We start from the raw sequence: 23,468 nt of genomic DNA on the forward strand, positions 1-23,468 counted from the left end.
AGGCTTGAAAGATCTACTATTTTCTGGTGTTCTAGTGCATTGATATTCAAATGCCCCCAAAGATGCTAAAGGTGGGCACAGCAATTTTGTTGTTGATCCTACAATGAGGATTTGATGTCATTGGGCACAAGGAACTGCAAATTGTACATTTTGCAACCTTAAACCTTAAATCAGATGCTTTTCCTTGAGGTCCGGTTCAGAGAGATATTGGTCACAAGCTGAATTGAGCCTGGACTGTTGCCAGCTGAATTTGGAGCCTGATATTTTGGAAGCAGGGGGGCAATTGGGAGTTACCCTTTGTAATGTGGTTGTGGGGGGCAGGATTGACATAGATGGGAATGGTATTAGTGGTGGTGAGGGATGGGAACAGCATGAGTAACTGGATGAATAGGATTGGCAGAATCATTGGTCAGGTTGTGGTACATTAGCACCTGGGACTCTACATTGCAGAGGTGGATGTGGTCGATTAGAGGAGATCAGGAGACTGGAATGCAAATTAAGTGGCAATGGGTGTATTAGCGTGGAAGAGCAAAAGATGAAAGTAAGTTTTCATCTGTGACTGCTTTTCCAACTGTTTAGATTTGACAATGATTCCAAATGTTCTCCTTTTGTTTTGTATATGAAGTTTAGTGAAAATGAACGAGTTTAATGAACAAAACCTGCTGCATGGAATATCTCTTCATTAATCAGTCTGGGGTTATTGACCTATGAAACATATATGATTTTGGGAAATATCAGTGCCAAAACTTTAGCCATTCTTAACAGCGTGTGGCATATAATTAATACATTAGCTGTAGGTTGCCGTAGTTGTACAAATGGCAGCCTTCCTCAGGGTCAACATTTAGATCATTTGTTAAATTAGAAATTGATTGAACCTGATCACATATTTGATGCTGTCTGATTCAAAATACATGTATGGGATCCAAACCAGTTTTGTGTAGGACTATAGGTGGCGGTGGGGGGGGGGGGGGGGGGGGGGGGGGGGGGGGGGGATGTTGGCAAACTCCATGTTATGTTGGTATGTTATTTGCAGAAACATATGCATGCAAACAATGTGGCTTTATATATAATTATTTACACATCAGCTGCAAGTTGCACAGGTAACACAAAGCGTACAACTCCTGAAGCAGCGATTCTATTAAAGTAGTGAGTCCGTTTGGGTTGATTGGTCTTGGCCTTCTCTGGTGGCTGGGTAGATGATGGGATCAGGATCCATGCAACTTTCATTACTGATAATACAATCTGCCATGGGTGATGTGCTTTATGGACACTGATGATTGAATCTGGGCCAGACATCCGCATTATGAAAGAAAGGAGGTAATTGACATAAGAATTGAGAACACACCTGGAGTATTGCGTACAGTTTTGGTCTCCAAATCTGAGGAAGGACATTATTGCCATAGAGGGAGTGCAGAGACGGTTCACCAGACTGATTCCTGGATGTCAGGACTGTCTTATGAAGAAAGACTGGATAGACTTGGTTTATACTCTCTAGAATTTAGAAGATTGAGAGGGGATCTTATAGAAACGTACAAAATTCTTAAGGGGTTGGACAGGCTAGATGCAGGAAGATTGTTCCCGATGTTAGGGAAGTCCAGGACAAGGGGTCACAGCTTAAGGATAAAGGGGAAATCCTTTAAAACCGAGATGAGAAGAACTTTTTTCACACAGAGTGGTGAATCTCTGGAATTCTCTGCCACAGAGGGTAGTTGAGGCCAGTTCATTGGCTATATTTAAGAGGGAGTTAGATGTGGCCCTTGTGGCTAAAGGGGATCAGGGGGTATGGAGAGAAGGCAGGTACGGGATACTGAGTTGGATGATCAGCCATGATCATATTGAATGGCGGTGCAGGCTCGAAGGGCCGAATGGCCTACTCCTGCACCTAATTTCTATGTTTCTATGTTTCTAACATCGGTGGTGATTCAAGTTATTGTTTCAGTATGACTAAGCAAGGCCCTGTGAAGGCCTGCTCTTGCTTTTGAAGCCCACGTCATTTCTGATGTATAATACCTGTGCTACTGAATTATGACATTTAGGCTGTGGGCCGAGCATCAAAAATGTGTCTAGAAATCAACTTTCGTGACCCATGTCTCGGAACTACATTAAATTTTGCACAGATTTAGGTAAAATATAATTCAGACGGAAGTCATAACTCGTCAGTGCCAAAAGTTGCACATTAATTAACTGCAACACACTCTCACCACCCACCGACGGCCCGACAGATCCTCCACAGCATCCTTCGGCCGACCGACAGCCCAAACGATCTGCCACAGCATTTCTTTGGCCTACCGACTAGCCTGACCGACTGACCGACAGATAGACTGACCGACCAACTGACCGATTGGCCCTAACCCTGACTCTGACCCTAACCCTAACGCTAACCCTAACTCTACATTTGTTATTTATCATTTTTATTTAACATTTTACATCATAACTTTATAAAAATAAATCAATTGAAAAACAAAATTATCAGCAAGGTTAGCATTACCTTTATTCCTTGGAAACCTTGCTATTGCTATTGATATAATGAGGAGGCAGCCATGATCCCAGGTGCCTAGCATCCATAAAGCAAAGCGCGGGATTGGTCAATTTGTGCCCGACCTCAATGTCAAAGGTGCATTGATTGGACAATTTTTACTCGGAAAATTGGAAGTTTTTTGTCATATTTTTAAAAAATGTGCAGGTTTTGTTCTTGAAGAGTTTCAGGTATGATTTATATAATATTTTTACATAATATGTTAAAAATTCAGGTATTTCCGTGAGTTGGGTCACGAACTTGAACGAAAAAGGTCCTCGGCCCACAGCCTAATTGAAGTACATGATGCACAGAAAATTATGTCACTGTTTCGTGCCCAGAGGCCTCTCTACAAGCACATTCTACACCGTAAAGATCATCTAAACCTATCAAAGTGCACCTGAACAAAAGCCATTAATTTTGAAACATTGTCATTAAAAAAATGAAAACCCAGCAGAATGGATTGAGTCCTTATCCTCTAGCTTTTTAATGTAACTGGTAAAATTGATTAACAACATGCTTGCCTCCATTTAGACATCACTCCTATAATTGTGTATGTTGTTTGGCCGAAAAGGGCTTATTAGAACGGAAGGATTCATTTTATGACCTTCAAGAACCCAAGTAAAAATTCTTAAAACAAATGTTTCTGAGACGAAATGGTAGAGGGACAAGTAGTGTAGAGAAAGCTGGGACTCTGCAGAAGGACTAGGACAGCTTGGGAGAATGGGCTGAGAAGTGGCAGATGGAATCTAGTGCAGCAAAGTGTGGAGTCACGTGTTTTGGTAGTAGGCACAGGCGGTTTTGTAAATGGGGGGAGAATTCAGAAATCGGAGGTGCAAAGCTACTTGGGAGTTGGTGCAGGATTCCCAGAAAGTTAATTTGCAAGTTAAATCGCTGCAAAGGAAGGTGAATGTAATACTAGCATTTATTTCGAAAGGGCTACAATACAAAACTGTTGTAATGCTGAGGCTTTATAAGGTGCTGGTCAGACCGCATTTGGAGTATTGTGAGCAGTTTTGGGCCCCATATCTGAGGAAAGATCTTCTGGCATTGGAGAGGGGCCAGAGGAGATTTATGAGAATTATCCCAGGAATGATTGGATTAACATATGATAAGCGCTTGAAGCCTGTACTCGCTGGAATTTAGGATGAGGGGGGACCTCATTGAAATTTAACGAACAGTCAAAGGCCTGTATAGAGTGAATGTGGAGTGGATGTTTCACTAGTAGAAGCATCTAGGACCAGAGCCATAGCCTCAGAATAAAAGGACGTACCTTTAGAAAAACGATGAGAATGAATTTATTTAGAAGGTGGTGAACCTGTGGAGTTTATTGCCACAGACAGCTGCGGAGGCCATGTCAATGTATATTTTTAAGCTGGAGATTGACAGATTCTTGATTATTAGGGCTGTCAGTGGTTATGGGGCAAAGGCAGGAGAATGGGGTTGAGAGGGAAAACTAAATTAGCTATGATGGAATGTCTGAGTAGACATATGGGCTGAATGGCCTTATTCTGTTCGACTATGTGGTGACTACAAAGTCACAATCAACCAAGCCGTTGATGACGAACAATATCTGTTACTAACCTCGCAAGATCTGTATGCAGAACTTAGCGGAGCAAGAGTCTTCACTAAACTGGATTTGTCTCAAGCCTATGCCCAACTCAATGCCCAACTCAGTACTTAACTATCAACACACATAAGGGCTTGTATTCAAATACAAAGCTGCCCTATGGTGTGAAATCCTTCCCGAAAATGTTCCAGTCTGTCATGGACAAAATGTTACAAGGCATTCCTGTGTGTGCAACCAGGATAATCTACTGATATTCACAGAGGGCATGGTAGAACATCTGGGAATCCTTGGTTTTGCAGGGTAGTTCAAAGCTCAGCATGAAACAATGTTTGGTTAGTTTCTTGCAGAAGTACAGAACCACACAACACCTGCAGAACTGTTGATGAATAGAAGGCTAAGAATACGCCAAAATCTAGTTTAACCCAATTTGGCCTTGAGAGTTGAGAAAAAACAGTTGTCAAATACGCCATTTAGACTCCCACAGGAGAGGTACTTCAAGCCAGATGAGCAGGTTCGTATTCTCAGTCCTCCCAACAAGTCCAGTGGAGACAAACGGGATGTTGGGAAAATAGTGGAAGTGTGTGGAGCAAAAAGATACTTAGTTGAAGTTGGAGATAGGATCAAAAGTGTTCATGTTGATCAAATGATTCCAGCCTAAAATGAACCAAAAACTGAGCATTAGGTCCTAATCCCTGAGTTTTTATCTGAAAGTGAATTAGAAGAGACCACTGTGATTGAAACACAAAGTTCAGTCAGTACAGACAAAGAAACAGATTTCTCTGGTCAAAGTCAGGGTACTAAAACAGAGCCAAACAAGCCTACAGTCGAGTCAACACCTAAACCTGTTACACCTGTTACTGTTAGACGATCAGGCAGAATCCATAAACCAGTAGCCAGGTTAGGTTTGTAAGTTAAAAAACTCACTGCACAAGTAAAACAAAATGTGTAGATATGTAAAATAAATATATTCTTTTTATCATTTAAAATTTCATAAACACTGGTTTAAATCAAGTATCACAACAACAAAATTGTAACTGAGTACTTAGATTTAATACTTAAAAAAGGAGAGCAGTGTAATGTATTCATATATATTCATGTATACGTTAGTTAGTTGGTGTTCAATATAAGCAGGGAATGGTGGGTAATAAAGCTCTCTCTCGTGATCCAGGCAACCTGCGTGTAAGTTGTTATTCATTCTGCCGTCCGGAATATAACAATTACCTTATTTGCCATTACAAGAAAAAAACAAATTGGAACTCTGATTAAAATAAGGTTTCTTAGAAGTTAATGCAACTTTAATGATATCAAAGTTTAATCTTCACTTTAGGATTCATTTATAACCTTAAAGTCACATTACACTAGTCTAGTGCATTGGGTTCATTTGTTTGAAAATGACACAATACAAGGAAGCAACTTCTTCCACTTCATATAAACCAAAATCCGTGTGAACATTTCTGTGGTGAATAATTTATCCAAATCAGTTTTGCTTATAACCATGCATTCTTCCTAATGAAAACATAATTTTATTAACCCTTAATGAAGTTCGTTAATGATTTAACCCTAAGGAATATAAACCCTTGAACCTTGAAAATGCCATTTTAATTTCATCTTTTTCAAATGTTGTTTTTAAAAATGGATCCATCTGTTAAGGCGTTCAGTGTCTGAACAACTAGTTGCCTAATAATCTTTTCTTAATCACCTCCTTTGCCCTTTTAACAATATTCTTAAATTCTATTCTTAGCTACTGACTCACAGTCATAGAGTCATCGAGAGTCATGAAGTCATACAGCGGAGCAACAGGCCCTTCGGCACAACTTGCCTACGCCGACCAACATGCCCCATCAACACTAATGCCACCCATCTGCATTTGGCCCATATCCTTCTAAACATAGAAACATAGAAAATAGGTGCAGGAGTAGGCCATTTGGCCCTTCGAGCCTGCACCGCCATTCAATATGATCATGGCTGATCATCCAACTCAGTGTCCTGTACCTGTTTTCTCTCCATACCCCCTGATCCCTTTAGCCACAAGGGCAACATCTACCTCCCTCTTAAATATAGCCAATGAACTGGCCTCAACTACCTTCTGTGGCAGAGAATTCCAGAGATTCACCACTATCTGTGTAAAAAATGTTTTTCTCATCTCAGTCCTAAAAGATCTCCCCTTTATCATTAAACTGTGACCCCTTGTTCTGGACTTCCCCCAACATCGGGAACAATCTTCCTGCATCTAGCCTGTCCAACCCCTTAAAAATGTTGTAAGTTTCTATAAGATCCCCCCTCAATCTTCTAAATTCTAGAGAGTACAATCCGAATCTATCTAGTCTTTGTTCATATGAAAGTCCTGACATCCCAGGAATCAGTCTGGTGAACCTTCTCTGTACTCCCTCTATGGCAAGAATATCCTTCCTCAGATTAGGAGACCAAAACTGTACGCAATACTCCAGGTGTGGTCTCACCAAGATCCTGTACAACAGCAGTAGAACCTCCCTGCTCCTATACTCAAATCCTTTTGCTATGAATGATAACATACCATTAGATTTCTTCACTGCCTGCTGCACCTGCATGCCTACTTTTAATGACTGGCGCACCATGACACCCAGGTCTCGTTGCATCTCCCCTTTTCCTAATCGGCCACCATTCAGGTAATAGTCTACTTTCCTGTTTTTGCCGCCAAAGTGGATAACTTCACATTTATCCAGATTATACTGCATCTGCCATGCATTTGCCCACTCACCCAGCCTATCCAAGTCATCTTGCAGCCTACTAGCATCCTCCTCACAGCTAACACTGCCCCCCAGCTTCGTGTCATCCGCAAACTTGGAGATGTTGTATTCAATTCCCTCATCCAGATCATTAATATATATTGTAAATAGCTGAGGTTCCAGCACTGAGCCTTGCGGTACCCCACTAGTGACTGCCTGCCATTGTGAAAAGGAGTTAACGTTAACGAGCCTGCACCGCCATTCAATATGATCATGGCTGATCATCCAACTCGGTATCCTGTACCTGTTTTCTCTCCATACCTCCTGATCCCTTTAACCACAAGGGCCACATCTACCTCCCTCTTAAATATAGCCAATGAACTGGCCTCAACTACCTTCTGTGGCAGAGAATTCCAGAGATTCACCACTCTCTGTGTAAAAAATGTTTTTTTCTCATCTCAGTCCTAAAAGATCTCCCCTTTATCATTAAACTGTGACCCCTTGTTCTGGACTTCCCCCAACATCGGGAACAATCTTCCTGCATCTAGCCTGTCCAACCCCTTAAAAATGTTGTAAGTTTGTATAAGATCCCCCCTCAATCTTCTAAATTAACTCCTACTCTTTGCTTCCTGTCTGCCAGCCAGTTCTCTATCCACATCAATACTGAACCCCCAACACCATGTGCTTTAAGTTTGTATACTAATCTCTTATGTGGGACCTTGTCGAAAGCCTTCTGAAAGTCCAGATATAACACATCCACTGGTTCTCCTTTATCCACTCTACTAGTTTCTCCTCGAAAAATTCTATAAGACTCGTCAGACATGATTTACCTTTCATAAATCCATGCTGACTTTGTCCAATGATTTCACCACTTTCCAAATGTGCTACTATCCCATCTTTAATAACTGACTCTAGCAGTTTCCCCACTACCGATGTTAGACTAACTGGTCTGTAATTCCCCGTTTTCTCTCTCCCTCCCTCCCTTTTTAAAAAGTGGGGTTACATTAGCTACCCTCCAATCCTCAGGAACTACTCCAGAATCTAAAGAGTTTTGAAAAATTATCACTAATGCATCCATTATTTCTGGGGCTACTTCCTTAAGTACTCTGGGATGCAGCCCATCTGGCCCTGGGGATTTATCGGCCTTTAATCCATTCAATTTACCTAACACCACTTCCCGGCTAACCTGGATTTCACTCAGTTCCTCCATCTCATTTGACCCCCAGTCCCCTGCTATTTCCGGCAGATTAATTAAGTCTTCCTTAGTGAAGACAGAACCAAAGTAGTTATTCAATTGGTCTGCCATGTCCTTGTTCCCCATGATCAATTCACCTGTTTCTGACTGCAACCTAAACCTAACCTATTCTGTCCATCAAAACCAGTTTTATTTTTCCCGAGCAGGTGTTCCATGAGATCTCCAATGCCAGAGCACAGCACGTGTCAGGGATTTTCAAGAACACAAGAAAACCTTGATAGCCCTACAAATAGTGGTACTGGGCCAGCACTTGGCAATCATTTGAAGTTTCTCAGAGCTAGATTGTGGGCAGACACAAAAAACTGGAGTAATTCAGCTGGTCAGGCACATCTCTGGAGAAAAGGATTAGGTGACGTTTCGGCTCAGACCCTTCTTCAGACTGACAATCAGGGGCTTTGTTCTGGCCTGTCCACATGTTTTGGTCATGCAAGAAGCTGCCACTGATTAGATTCATGTCACTTGATTCCAGGATGATTTTGTCCAGCCAGGTTACCTTAACAATGCAGACAAATTATATGTATGGTCTCAATGTGGATCAGCTGTAAATGTGAAAGGTATGCCCCACCAAGCTAAAGCTTCCATTTCTTTCTGCACTTCAGCTATTTTAAAATATGATCAAACGCCAGCTTTTTGACTGAGTTTTTGGTGAGGTTTTAATGCACTGTTTCTTCTTAAAGGTGTATTCTTTAACTGTGGGCATGGAAAACATTTGAAAGGATAGTGGTTGAGGAAATTACGTAAACCACAAAGGATGTCACCAAATACTAATCCCATCAATTAATCTGTGTGGATTTTTAATAACATGCTGAAGAACAGAATATCCCAGTATTCGTTTGTCTGCCTTCCTTCCTTCCTTCCTTCCCTCCTTCCTTCCCTCCCTCCTTCCCTCCGTCCTTCCCTCCGTCCTTCCCTCCGTCCTTCCCTCCGTCCTTCCCTCCCTCCTTCCCTCCCTCCTTCCCTCCCTCCTTCCCTCCTTCCCCTCCCTCCTTCCCTCCCTCCCCTCCCTCCCTCCCTCCCTCTGTTGGTAGGTGAAATGGTAACTGTAAATAGTCCCTTGAGAGGTAGAATCTGGGCAACATTGATGAGATGAAAGGGAGAATAAAGTTTGTGAGTCATTGATGGTCCAAGCGACACATTGAGCTAAAAGGTCTGTTTCTGTATGACATGATTCAACAATAATGTCACCAAATCCGTTCTTTGATCTGCTCTTAATGACAATAAAAATCAAACTGCATAATCTCAGCAAAGATGTTAATAGCGTTCATCAATGGATAAATATCTTTCATACAATTATTCACAGGTCTGCTTTCAAATCGGAGATTTAAGTCATTTTGCAGGGCACAGCATTGCCTACGTGGTTAGACCGAGACGAGCCATGATTGAAATGATCACATGGCCAGCCACCTTGAACCTGCAACTGTTTTCTATCTTGATTAAAATCTATTTGGTGTGCTACAAACACCCAATAAGCCTTTACAGATCCAGCGGTACCTCTCAAAGGTACTTGGCTCCTTTGCAATAAATTATGGATGGGAAGATTTACTTTTGACCAGGAAGAAGATGTTTGTGTTTCTAACATTCTAACTCCACCTCCCATTCCCACACTGACATTTCTGTCCCGAGATGCTGCCTGACCCATTGCGCTACTCCAGCATTTTGTGTCTATCTTTGTATTACTTGTTGCCTATAAATGAGTGACATTGATCCTGTACCATTAGACTTTTGCTTACTTTATTAAAGATCGACATAAATAAAATCCAGCTACTTCTCAAAACCAGTGGTGAATCATAAATCATTTCCTCCACAGTTTATGATTGTTTTCTTTCTTTGTATGCATATTTATCAATTTTAATAGGGTTATACTCACATGCAAATTGTTCCCTGTATCCCCTCAGCACCAAGCTACATACATCTGTAATGATATGTCCACAATTTCAACTTGTCATAGGAGCCTTTAAATAGCTTTTACTTCTTACTTTGAATTTAGAGATACAGTGCGGAAACAAGCCCTTCGGCCCACTGACTAGCGATCACCCCATACATTAACACTAACCTATACACTACGGACAATTTACAATTTTACCAAAACCAACAAACCTGCAGGTCTTTGGAGTTTGGGAAAAAACCGGAGCATCCAGAGAAAACCCACGCGGTCTCAGGGAGATCATACAAAACTCCAATACCGACAGCACCTGCAGTCAGGATTGAACCTGGGCCTCTGGCGCTGTACGGCAGCAACTCTGCCACTGTGCCGCCCCCTAATTCTTCTGAAAGATCATTTGCATTTCCACTTCTTTTTACAGTGTTCTGATTGACTTTTTGTATGCATTGATTTATTTGTTATTATACAGGTGTCAAAAACCTTTGAGTTTATTATATTTTTAAATGGATAAACTACCTACTACTTTTAACGCATTGACCATGGCAGTGCAAAGCTGATACATTAATTTAAAATGTCTTGTTAGATCATCCTCCATTATCCTCAAAGATGATTAGAAAAGCCTCCATTCCTCACAATCTTAAAGAACTTCTTCTTATCGAGTCCACGCACAAGATTAGAAGTTGTTCAGCCAGAGCAGAACACACTTCTCGGCATCTGCATACAATGGTGTCTGGCTTGTCGTTTCTTGTGCATGGTGGTGGAAAGATTTGTGGAAACAGGGCCACAATGTGAACGCTCTTTCCTTGACCCCATCTTAAAGAACTAATCAGTGATTTTTCTAGTTCAGGAATGCTGGTCTTCTTCATTTTCAAAATTTGCTACGTGCTTGAATTATCAGACAGGCATAGTTCCAGACAGAGGCAGCTTTGAGAAATCAGCTGTGAAACCAAGTCACTGAATAGCAAGGATATGTTGACTCCACACTGCTGATGATTTACAATTGCTACAGGAATAACATTTGAGAATGGCTGAGCTATTATTTTCACGATTGCCCAAATTAATAAAGCATTTATGTAACCAAATAGAATTGGGAGAACATTGCTCTCATTAGACTGTCGTACAAGCACACAAGGAAATAGGAGCAGGAGTGGCCAACCAGATCCCTCAAGCCTGCCCCTCCATTCAATATGATCATAGTTGATCAACTCTTCTGCGTCTGTTCCCCATAACCCAGCTGATCGTTCAAATATTTATCTATCTCCACCATAGATATATAGAATTAAATAGTCCATCATACCCACAGGCATGAAATTTCCACATCAGTTTTAAATGAGCAGCCTGTCATATCATTGTACTAACTCTATGTGGTCACTTAACAAAATATCAACACTACTGATTGAAGCATTTAACAAAAAAGGAGTGGTGACTAAGCTGAAGTGATTGAACCTCCAATAACTCTTGTCTCCAGGGCAACTTTTGTCATCTCTGAGTAAATCTCAACCCTTTCCTTCATTTACTGCTTACCATTCTGCAGTGTGAGTCACAACAGAAGCATTGAAAGCAAATGTAGGAAATGTGGACTCTGGAAATAAATGCATTGATATCGTTCATTTGTTCAGCTGTTCCTATGAAGCATATCATTGTAATAATATTGAAAAAAATGTCTAAGATACAGGCAATTTTAATTTCAATATAGAAACTTTCAGCACAATGTAATTACTGATAGTTTTAGATAAGGTTATAAACACACAAGGGTGACAGAACTATATCTCAAGTTTTAATTTTCATCGCAGCTTTTAATTTCTCATCTTTGCAAAGTGTGAATGGATAATCAAGAACATTCTGAGCAGAAATGTTCACAATAGTATGCACAAAAATCGTTTTCACACTGCTGCTTTAAAAAAAAAAAAAATTATTAGATCATCTAACGTAGCCAAGAGGAATGTTACTTAACATTTATGTAGCAACATTAAATACTAAGCTACTTTGCAGAGCTGCAAAAATAATTAAATACATTTCGGACTAAGAAATATGAAGGATTATTGAAAACCAGACCAAAGGTAGCACGAAGATAAGGCCTTAAAGATTCCTGATAGAGCATCATGAGCACAGATGCTGGTCTGTGATGTTTCACTGCAAGGAGTTGTTTCATTATTCACTTTCATGTCAATAATGAAGTGTTTCCCATGTGTAAAAGCGATTCTTCTAAGCCATTACATAATTACATAATAAATTAAAATCCCATTTTCTTGTTCTTCTTACAGCTTTATCTTACCCAGAACCTTTGTGGATACAAAGTTTCAGAAGTGATGTTAATGAGATAGTATTTTCTCAAAACAATTCCTTGTCACAGGAATTATATATGATATAATTTTCAAAGTTATTTGAAAAGTATATCATATATAGTTGATTCGTTGATTTTTGTCCTCTTAAAGATTACATTATCACTTCAAAAATAATTGATCTTTCAAGATGATGTGCTTCTTTATTAGTCATTATTTTATATTATTTGCAGTAATAGCATATAAAGCATATCAATCGGTGTCCTAAATATTTTATGAAGGAAAATATTCCATGAAGTCTCCTAGCAACTATATTCCATAGCCCTATCTGATATAAAATTAAATAAAATGTCTTGTGTAGTAATATGGTAGCAAATTTTAAGTGGATTTGCTTGGTTGGAAAGGATTTAGAGGATTTTTGATGGTCTTAAATTTGTCACTTAAAAGACACAAAATGTTATGGTGTACTTTATTATGTGCAAGTATCACACTGATCGTTTGCTCAGCAATGTTAAGATGTGTATTTAGCGCCACTTGTCCATTCCATAAAATGCCACTTGTCCATTCCTTCCATGATGCTACCTGACCCACTTGAGTTCCTCCAGTACTTTGTAGTGCACTACGTAGACCATTTGGTCCAGTATTGGTCCAATGATGGTATAGTGATGTAATCCTGTGTACTCTGATGCAGAAATCATGCGTTTAGCTCACTCCTTGAAGTAACTGGTCACATTTCCTCAATGACATGAAACAACCCGCAAACGGTTATCGTTCATTCATGAAATTCCTCCATTTACATCATGGAGAAATTGAAGGCAAGTGTAGTTATGCGAGTTACTCTCGAGACAGATCTTCTGAGCGTGAGTAATTATAATTTACATAATATTAATAATGTTATCTTTACAACAATAGGGAAATTATATGCAAAGATTGACTTAGATATTTCTCAATTTTCTTTCAGGTCAACCCAAATCAAGACATACTCCTGGGACAATGCACAAGTTATACTGGTTGGCAATAAATGTGACATGGAGGATGAAAGAATTGTATCGATGGAGAGAGGAAAACAACTGGCAGACCAACTTGGTATGCTTGAGCAAAGTGAATCGTTTTGTTTAGCACTCATTTTGGCCAGTCCTCAATACATCTTGCTGATAATGTACACTCTTATCGAAATACCCCCTCGTTACAGTCATCCTCTACATGTTTTGAATATCTTGAACCAAATTTGATTCCCAGCGTTCTTTATCTATTTGTGTGGCATTGAAATATCAGGTGATCTGAGCTTGCCTTTCACATTTGTAGTAATTCACTCTTGCTTGAGAGAGGCAGAACAAGCATGGTGAAATAAGGCAAAATATGATATGTTTTACAATAAGGCACCTTTGGAGGATAGCCATTGCATCATACCTTAATTTATAACATTTCCCATAAAACTAGCCATGAAAGTAAACCTTATGAGAAATATTTTTAAACTCATCTAAATAATAGAAACTAGAACAATGCAGCACAGGAATAGGCCCCATAGGCCCACAATGTTTGTGTGGAACACAATGTCAAGTTAAAGTAATTCCTTCTGTCAGCACATGAAACCTATCCCTCCATTCTCTACAAAATCACATGCCTATCTGAAACCATTTTAAATCCCACTATTGCATCTGCCCCCACCACCACCCCTGGCATCGCACTCCAGGCACTCACCATTCTCTGTGTAAATAAAAAACCTGCCCCGCACATCTCTTTTAAACATTGCCCCTCTGGCTTTAAAGCCAAAGATACTAGAGCAAGAGCTATGATCTATGCTTAAAGCTATGTTCTCTACTATTTGACATTTCCACACAGGGAGAAAGATTCTGCCTACCTATCCTATCTATCCCTCTCATAAATTGATATTGTTCTATCAGGTTCAATCCCGACCTCGGGTACTGTCTGTGTGGAGTTTGCATGTTCTCCCATTGACTGCTCCGCTTTCCATCCACATCCCGTAGATATGCAGGTTGGCTGCATATAATTGGCTATTATAATTTTTCCCTGGTGTGTATTTGAAGAACAGGGCATTTTTAATTATGACCTTTCTGGGAAAAGTCATTGACCTGAAATGTAAACTTTGCTGCCCTTCTGCAAATACTGCCTGACCCACTGAGTGTTTCAATTATTTGATTTGTTTGAGATTTCCAACATCAGCAGTTTTTCACTTTTCTGATTTGCAATGACCCTGTTCCCTGGGTTGAAAAAAGCAATGTGCCAGGGACAAAATACTAAGCACCAATCACCACGTTCTTCAAAAGGTTTTAACATTTAAATGATGTAGATTGAATTTGAAAATTGAAATTTGAACATTTGAATTTGAAAATTGAATTTGAAAAGTAGAAAACTTTACATATTGAAAATACTTCAATTATAATTATTCATTTGGGCATCAATTTTTAATGCAAATTATCAATATTTCTTATTAAAGCAAATGCTGAGCAGATGTGGAAGGTACTAGAGTAATATTAAATGCATATCTTTAACTAATAATCTTTTGAGGAATTACAGGTTTCGTAATGACTTCAGCAGAGATCACTTACCTCAGGTTATTCAAGGCAGGCCAGCAATGCAAACCAATTATACTGGGGAGCAATAGTGCCTAAGGATGGGATGCAAGTAACCATGGCAGCTAGGAAAGCTATTTGAGAAGGTCCCTATGCAGAGATTTGGTACCAAACCTCCTTATGCTTTAAGGGACGTTGACGGCACAAAGGCAGACCTTGTTGAGGGGGTGGATGGGTGGGAGCATATGTTTCTGAACTAAACCTGGATGGTCTGCTAACTAAAATACAGAGAAGAGTGAACACTCTCCTTGAAGTCGTGGCAGAAAACTCCTATGATCTGTGATGTGCACTTATTGGAGGAAAGTGGCATTGGTGATGTGCACTACCTTCTTGGTAGCTGGAATTCCTCAGGAAGGCAGCTAAGGTAAGCATTTTCCTTTGGTGCACTTGCTGTTTACCGCACTCCATCATTCCTTACCTTAACCCCGCTTCCTGGGCTGTAATCCGCACCAATGATCCTTGCTCCCATTACTATATGCAACTTGCTAATGCACCTCTCCCACACTCTGCATGTATGAGAAGCCATTCCTCATGTGTGCCTGCTGCCACTGTCATTATATTAAACTTAATTAATTCAATAGGTACATTTTTTGAAGTGCTTTAATTATGTCTTCTTCTTTCGCAGAAAAAAACATTGCTCAACCTCAATGCGAGACCTCTACTCTGACCTGAGGAAGGAAGACTGAAGTTCTTCCAGTGACCTGCAATTATGCTGCTGGGGATGGACAAGTATTAAGGCAAGTGGTTGGAATAGAAGCCACTTCTCAGCAGCTAAGACACAGTTGCAACAAAGGGCATGGCATGGTCTTTAAGTGTTACACAGAATAGCTCAAGTTTTCTACCTGATAACCCGAATTTCCTTTCTTTTCAGATGAAAAGCCATCAGAGGTCATGCAAGTGGAAGCGGGAGCAGAAGACCCTTCTATTACCGCAAACCACACCACCCTCTCACCTACCACAGCAAACTGTGTTTCTTTCTCTCCCTCCCTTCAGCATTTAGAGAGATACAACTACTGGCAAAAAGGGGAACATGTGATTTAGAGTAAAATACCATGCAGAGGAATCAGGAGTGAAAGTGGATCATAGGAGACTTGGTGAACATCAGCCCCAATTAGAACACACAATTTGCGATTGATATGAGGTCTCCAGTAAGCACCCTTGGGTGCCTGCTCTTGATGCTGAAAGGAGATAACAAGGCTACCCAGGCACCAGCAGTGGCAGAACAGTTTTCAGAAGCTCCGTTCACATAATCTGAAGAATGGTCCTGACCCAAAACGACACCTGACCGCGTTCTCCAGAGATACTGCCTGACGCACTGAGTTATTCCACCACTTTGTGTCCTTTCCAATTTTCACAAGGTGCCCATATTCTATGACTATTGCTTGAATCCTCTGGAAATGGTTGCCTCAGGTAGCACCAGGCAACTTGAAGAGGTTTTTATCACAATGGCTAACTCACCAAAAGGAATTCCCAAGTTCAGAATAAAAATGATGTAAAATGCTGGTGCAGTTCATACATATGTTGTGATTCACTGTCTTGTGAAAATTGCTGCACAATTCAAAAGGCAGACTGCAGGAAAAAGCTGTGTAAGTTTTTGATTGAAAGATGCAGCATGGAAACAGGCCTTTTGGCCCACTGAGTTTATGCCGACCATCAATCACCCATTCACAATAGTTATATATATCATCCCATCCACTCCTTACACATTCAGGGCAATCTGCAGATGCCATTTAATCTACAAACCCACACATCTTTGGGATGTGGGAGGCATCCCGAGCACCCGGATGAAACCCATGCAATCACAGGGGGAATATGCAACAAACTCCACATAGAAAGCACCCGAGGTCAGGTTTGAACCTGGGATCTGAGCCAGCAGCTGTACTAGCAAAGATAGCATTGAGCCACTGCTCAGAAATTGGTATTGGAAATTTGACAAAGGGGACTTGTTAAATTTAAACTGCCACTTGAGTGGAAAGGTACAAAATATCTTACCAGTGTTATTTAAAAAAAAGCCTTGGATCAATACTGACTTCAATTGCGTTACAAGTCGAGTGTGACATTTAAGAGGTTATTTCATGTTGGATACTCCCTGTTCCCACCCTGCAGTAGCCCTGCGATCTTGCATTCTCTCCCACCTCACCAGACCGTGCACTGCCAGAATCACTGTGGTGGCCATCCCATGAAGAGAATAATCCATGGGTGGTATCCAGGCTGCAGGCAGTGGGAACTAAACTCCTGCCCGGGAATAGAAAACAGATTGTACCTATAGTTGTAATATAGTGGGTAATCCTTGGGAAATATGGCTCTGATTTTTCATTTCAGGGTCAATCATATTTACAAAATATTTTTTGCCCGTTATTCCAGATAACATTTGAATGCTTCCAAATACATTGTTCAGCCAGAACTCATCAATTACAGACTAAAAAACAGCTGAGATGTTGAGCATAAGCAGTTATTTTTGTGTTTGTTCGTAAAATCAGTCCATTAAGGAACTAATATTTTCTTTTTTCTTTCTGCAAGGCTTTGAATTTTTTGAAACCAGTGCCAAGGATCACATCAACGTCAAGCAAACATTTGAGCGGCTTGTTGACATCATCTGTGAGAAGATGTTGGAGAGTTTAGATACAGATCCTACTGTTGCTGCAGGAAAACAAAACACAAAACTCACAGAGAACCCACCCCCACAGCAACAAAACTGCGGCTGTTAGTGACGTTCATTAACATGTGGAGGCAATCAAATTGTGTCTATATCACAAAAATTAGTCCTTAGTTATTAGTCCATGAAAATGTAACTGTTTGGCCTCTATATAATATTAAACAAACCAATCTATATTTATTTTTTTGCTAGTCTGTGCTCAGTACTCTTTCCTAAGACCTCTTCCATTAATACTGACACTTAGTCAGCCTTTACAAATATTGTATTGATTCTGCGTTTTATCTGTAGACTCAAGGTTTGTGTGACTGTTACAGGAACAATGGGTTCCTAGGAACAAAAGCTTCCTAGACTCAGTGTACTACATCTATAAATTACTTAAGATTTCCCTGTTTACTAAACTTATGTGGCCTTTCAAGTATTTTCTGGATGATGAATTGATGATAAAAAGCCAATCCTCAGTCTGCACAAAATTCAACACTGGAAATGTTTGCATTTAAAATACTGAGTAAACATAGCTTGATTGCTTGAACGTTTGTTACCCTTGTCTAGTCGTAAGTATTCATATGTCATTTAAAAGGTAGCAATTCCAAATAACAGTATGCCTTGATGAATAATATGTATTTGTAAATGTGTTTTCAATATATATACCAGCAGTATCAGATCTAACATTACCTGACAAATGTTAATGTTGTTGTGAATAAATTATGGATGTGTGCTGACAAAAAAAATAATTCCAGTTCAAAAAATAATGCCAGTTCAACCCTAGAGTGAGGCCCTGACCTGATACTCAAATTCACTAAAGCTAGGTGGTGTAGGAACATTCACCTCACACCACTTGTGTTGTACCGGGAGGGAACTACAATTCTATTTGTTCAGACTAACTGTTGATTCACTGGGACAACTTGCAGATTGAAATTGACTTCTTCAAATATTACTGGAAAGCAGAGCCTGGGCCTGTGTCATTAAACAGTACCTATTGTAGGCCATCTACAACAACCTGTCCTGTAAGATTGAAAATTGTTGTCCGTTTTTATTTTTATTTTGTATGTGTCATTTATGGCCCTTGGGGAGGTAATGGGAATAATTGTTCTACAACCATTAGTGTTAAATATGTGCAAGTTTTGGCCATAGGTTGTGATGATATTTTTAAGGCAGAGATTGATAGATTCTTGATTAATACGGGTATCAGGAGTTATGGGGAGAAGGCAGGAATATGGGTTTGAGAGGGAAAGATAGATCAGCCATGATTGAATGGCAGAGTAGACTTGATGGGCTGAATGGCCTAATTCTGATCCTATCACTTATGAGCGTATGATTTGGCCATAGGATGCAGGGGATTTAGTGTGATCTTACTTATCCCAGACAATGCCTTAGATCATCAGAGACATTTGGAAACAGCTGTAAAAAATATAAAAAAGCAAGTATTACTAAAAAAACCTTAAAAAGATAAATTCACTTTAAAATGTGAAACAGCTCTTAATTAATAAAACTCCAAATGTACTTATAAATAAAGAAAAAATCCTAACCCCTCTTAAGTGAAGACAAACAACTCTTTTAGAATGACTGTGTAAGTGTCAGATGTATCAACCATGGCTGGTATATAGCTAAGTATAGATGCACGGTGCATCCAATCCTTCAGTTCAACAACTTACAGGGCATCTTAGAAATCAACAGTGAGTGCATGGGCAAAGTAAGTATGCACTGCTGCACAAATAGAAAATAATAATTGGCAATCAACTATTCTCCCCCTAACGCTGGAGCTGAAGATGGTAATGTAACCTTGGCTTTTGTGGCTGCACGTTCCAATCTAGGGCAATCCGTGACAGCCTTAGTTATAATTGTTTGTCACGTATTAATGCAGAGAAAAGCATGAATGTAAATATGTTTAAAATGCCGTACCCTACCGCATTATTAAATAAAAATTATATCCACTGAGAATTTACATCATCTTTCATGTAATTTTAATGCTAGTTTGACAATTTTTGTTGTTGCTCAGAAACCTCAGTTTAGCCAGCATTTAATAAAGCTGTATCAATAACCGTATCAATAAAGCAAATCAAGAAGGTAAGTATTTTTGTGCAAATAAACAATGTTATCGTGATTGTGTAATATTAAGTGTAGTTCAAGTTATCTTTCTGATGTCTGACATTTTTTATCTAAATGGAGCAAATGTAAAATGATGCATTGGTGCTGGAGTGATCTGTGTTTTATACTTTTGTGTAGCCTCTGTATTGAGGGACAATAGGCCACTAAGTGCAATATTTCAGAATATATGGTGCATTTCTAATTCAATGCAGATAACTGTGCAAAGTTGTATACAACAGGGCTTGAAGTTAACATATTTTAATGATGATTTTTGATTTTAACTTCCCCTCTAGTTATTTGCAAGCTATTGATAGTACTAGTCAGGGAACATTGGGCATTAAATTTTACCTTTATTTCCAAAATGATGTTCAGAATTTTCTCCGTAGTCTACAGGATAAATTTATATTGCTTTCATAATTCTACCAAGTTAGAACTGATAAACGAAAAACCTTGCAAAATTCACCGCTGATGTCTACTGTGGAAAGTAATGGGCCTGTCCGACTTAGGAGATTTTTCAGGCGACTGCCAGTGACTGTCAAGTTGCCGGCAGTCGCCTGAAAAACTGGCAACTGGAACGGCGACTGTCGGAGTGGAACACACACAAACACATTGCTTTCTTCACCAGCCCGTTATGCAGGCGGGGGACAGGGCAAGCGGGGGGAGCGCTGTCTGCATGAAATTCACACGGTGCAAAGCCAATGTGATAGACACACCTCGATGAACAGGTAGGTTGGCACTGTAATTAAGAAGCTAAAAAGCACAGTGTACCTTAAAAGAGGGAGCAGGGGGAGAGACAACTTTTAAGAAGCCAGAGATACACGGCTGTGACGCTCGGCGGACATTAACATTACCGGTTCTGAAAACTACTGCGTTTTGTTTCCCAATGAGCCAATGAAATTCACCGGTCAGCACCGGCTACAGCCTATGAGAACCTAAGAGAACCTTCGACCACCTGGCGACCCACCTACGGCACGAGAATTCTCACTACTCTCCATTCTAGTCGCCGCTAATTTTTCAACATGTTGAAAAAATTGAGGTGACCATAATGAGGCCGCGACTAGTTCCCAGAATGCGGGAACTCCTCACAACCATGAAGGCGACTCCCTGGCAACCACCCGCGAACATGTGGCGACCGCATAGTCTCCTGCAGTCGTCTAAAAAGTCGCCTATGTGGGACAGACCCATAACCATCAACTTGCTTCAAATTGAACTGTTTTTAAAATGGTTAAATATTTTGTTAATAATTATATTTGACAGTGTAACAGCCAACCTTAGATGATTAATCTAGAGATCTTTTTTTATCTCACCCACCATTATGCCCAATTGTCTCTCAAATGATCACAACAAATTGCCTCCAATATCCATCTCATACATTGAATACTATTGAAAAGGAAATTCCTAACATCAGTTACAGGTAGAACGTGTCCCAAATATTATAGTGCATCGTGATGTGGTATATTTTTTTACATTTTGTAGGTGTATATTCACCTTGAAACTTGTACAAGATCATCCTCACACATTTCCTTTCAGGGTTGAATAAGTTTTCCTCATAACTCAGTCCCCTGATCCTGGGGTTTCATGTCATGCCATCAGAAATTGAAAAATGTCCTTGTGTCTTGAAGTAGATGCCATTTCAAGCCCTGGTGACGATACACTGTAGCCTTATCTGCAAGCATGGTGTGTGATTTGAGAATTCTCAGTGACAATGTGGGACTTATGTAATTGTATGTGGGCATAATGTAAATCAGTGTTTGAAAAGGCTATTTGTACTGAAGTTACTGAATTTCTGTGACGTGTTCAGTGACAATGTTTTGTTGGAATGACTGGGAAATTTCATTATGTAAATGTAAAATTCTGTCACCAGACTATTGCATGTATGTTTGATTGTGTGAGAATGTTTTAATTGTTGGAACTCTCATCATTGTTCCTTAAGTCTTAGAGCTAATTGTGTTGTTGACTAACAGTAAGGAATGAGTATGTTGTACAGTAGTAATTCATTTGTTTATTTTCCAGGAATGGGAAAAATATTAAAATTCTTTGCTAGGATCTCAAATGAAATCCAGCCAATAGTAATGAGATACTAATAATATTCTTACTTCCTGACAATGAAATAAATCCTGGCCATATTAAACTAGTTTCAATTCTGAACTTTAAAGTGAAAGCTCCATAACATATAATAGACAAAATCCAATGATTATTCCAAGGTTGGAGCCCAGCCACATCAGAACGCTAGAGTAGGGTGAGAATTGTTTTCTACCTGTTTTCACTGAATCTGACATGTGAGTACTTGATGCTGTGACTAGACATTGGGTATCCAAAATAAATGGAAAATCTGCAAATGTAAATATTATGCAGCTCATTCTGCACAGTTTGAAAAAATCTCTCAATTTATCATCACAAACATTCTACACCTTATGATTGAACTGATCCTGAGGTTGAAATAAGACAATATGGTGCAGGTAGTGATCTAGGTGCGCTTAAATGTGGTTTCACAAAGTTAAGGTTAACAGATCAAACAACAAACTGCTGGAGGAACTCTGCAGGCAAGCAGCATTGGTGGAGCCAAATGGATATACCTTATTTTGGGTCGAAACTCTGCATCAGCCCTAATACTGGACTCGACCTGTGACATGGACCTTACCTTTGCCTCCACAGATGCTGCTTGACTCTGAGTTCCACAAGAGTTTGTTTTTTGACCCAGATTCCAGCACCTGCAGTCTCTTCTGTCCATGTCAAAGGATAACAGATATTGTGCAGACTGAAGATAAACTGGCAATTTTTTTACTGAGGCCTTTCTGATAGATGATAAACTTGAAATGAAGTACAACTGACTTATTTCTGTATATTCTACAAAATTTACTAATGCCTTTCTTCAAAAATATTGTTTCAAGCTTGCAGGTGTTATTAGAAATGTGGTTACCATGATTACCGTTAAATAAATACAATTCTCTGATTCCCCTGTTCCCAGCAACACCTGTTCGACCAGAGAAATACTGCCTGTGAAAGCTTTGTGAGGTGGTGCCATATAGAACTATTGAAAACAGCTATTTGATCAATGTTGTATTCCTTTATAAAACATTAAAAATACCTTGTTACCTAAATCTGAAAGTTATGTATGTGCACAATATATTTTACCTCTCGTTGGAATTTAGACTGTACAGTAGACCAGCTATTTTGTGTTTGTCTGTGAAATATGTAAATTAATGTGTATGTTTGAAAAATGAAATAAACTTGTGGAGACAATAGCAGTTGCGTCGATATTCTAGTATTGCTCCCTGTGTCTTTTAATGTTTGTAATCACTGTTACCTATGGTCGGGGAAGCAGCTTACATGTTGAGCTTGTGGGTTTGGAGGCAGATTATGGCATGATGCACTGTGGCCATGTGCACAGGAGATATTACTGTGAATGATATCAATAGACAAATATTTTGACGTTTTTCTATTTATTTTTATTCAGTACATTCAGGCTTAAGTAAGCCAGTGGCTGTGCTGAACCAGTAAACAGGAGCAATCAGTATTCTTCTCCCTTAATTTCACCAACAGTTTATACAAGTGATCAAAGTTCTACATTTAGTTTGCACGTCCTACAAATGTTGCAGGCACGGATTCTATGTCATGGCACAATGAAAAGGGCTTGATCTTTTAAGTTTGCTACATATCTCCTATGCTGCAGTGAAAAGGCTTGATCTTTTATGTCTGCTTTATGTCTCAAAGCTTTATAACATCAAATGGGATTGAAATTGGAAGAGAGGTTGGAGTCAATGCCTAACATCGACAACAAAATGCAAAGCACTAGTTAGCAAAACAACTAAAAATACATCTGTCTGAAGAAGGGTCTAGACCCGAAACATCGCCTATTCCTTCTCTCCATAGATGCTGCCTCAGCTGCTTAGTTTCTCCAGCATTTTTATCTACCTAAGACAT

At 39.7% G+C, this 23,468-nt stretch overlaps 1 protein-coding gene across 2 annotated transcripts in view; it reads left to right on the plus strand.

Annotated features, from left to right (window-relative positions):
* The window catches only part of rab3c (RAB3C, member RAS oncogene family), a 145,846-nt gene extending 123,057 nt beyond the window's left edge, over nt 1-22,789 (plus strand). For both annotated transcript variants that reach the window (XM_055634691.1, XM_055634682.1), the window contains exons 4-5: nt 13,171-13,295; nt 17,324-22,789. In XM_055634691.1, coding sequence (XP_055490666.1) covers nt 13,171-13,295; nt 17,324-17,511 — 313 coding nt within the window. In that variant the 3' untranslated portion in view covers nt 17,512-22,789. The remainder of the gene's footprint in view (nt 1-13,170; nt 13,296-17,323) is intronic.
* Nucleotides 22,790-23,468: the final 679 nt, after the last annotated feature.

Source organism: Leucoraja erinacea, chromosome 1 (genome assembly GCF_028641065.1).
Source record: "Leucoraja erinacea ecotype New England chromosome 1, Leri_hhj_1, whole genome shotgun sequence".
NCBI classification, from domain to species: domain Eukaryota; kingdom Metazoa; phylum Chordata; class Chondrichthyes; order Rajiformes; family Rajidae; genus Leucoraja; species Leucoraja erinaceus.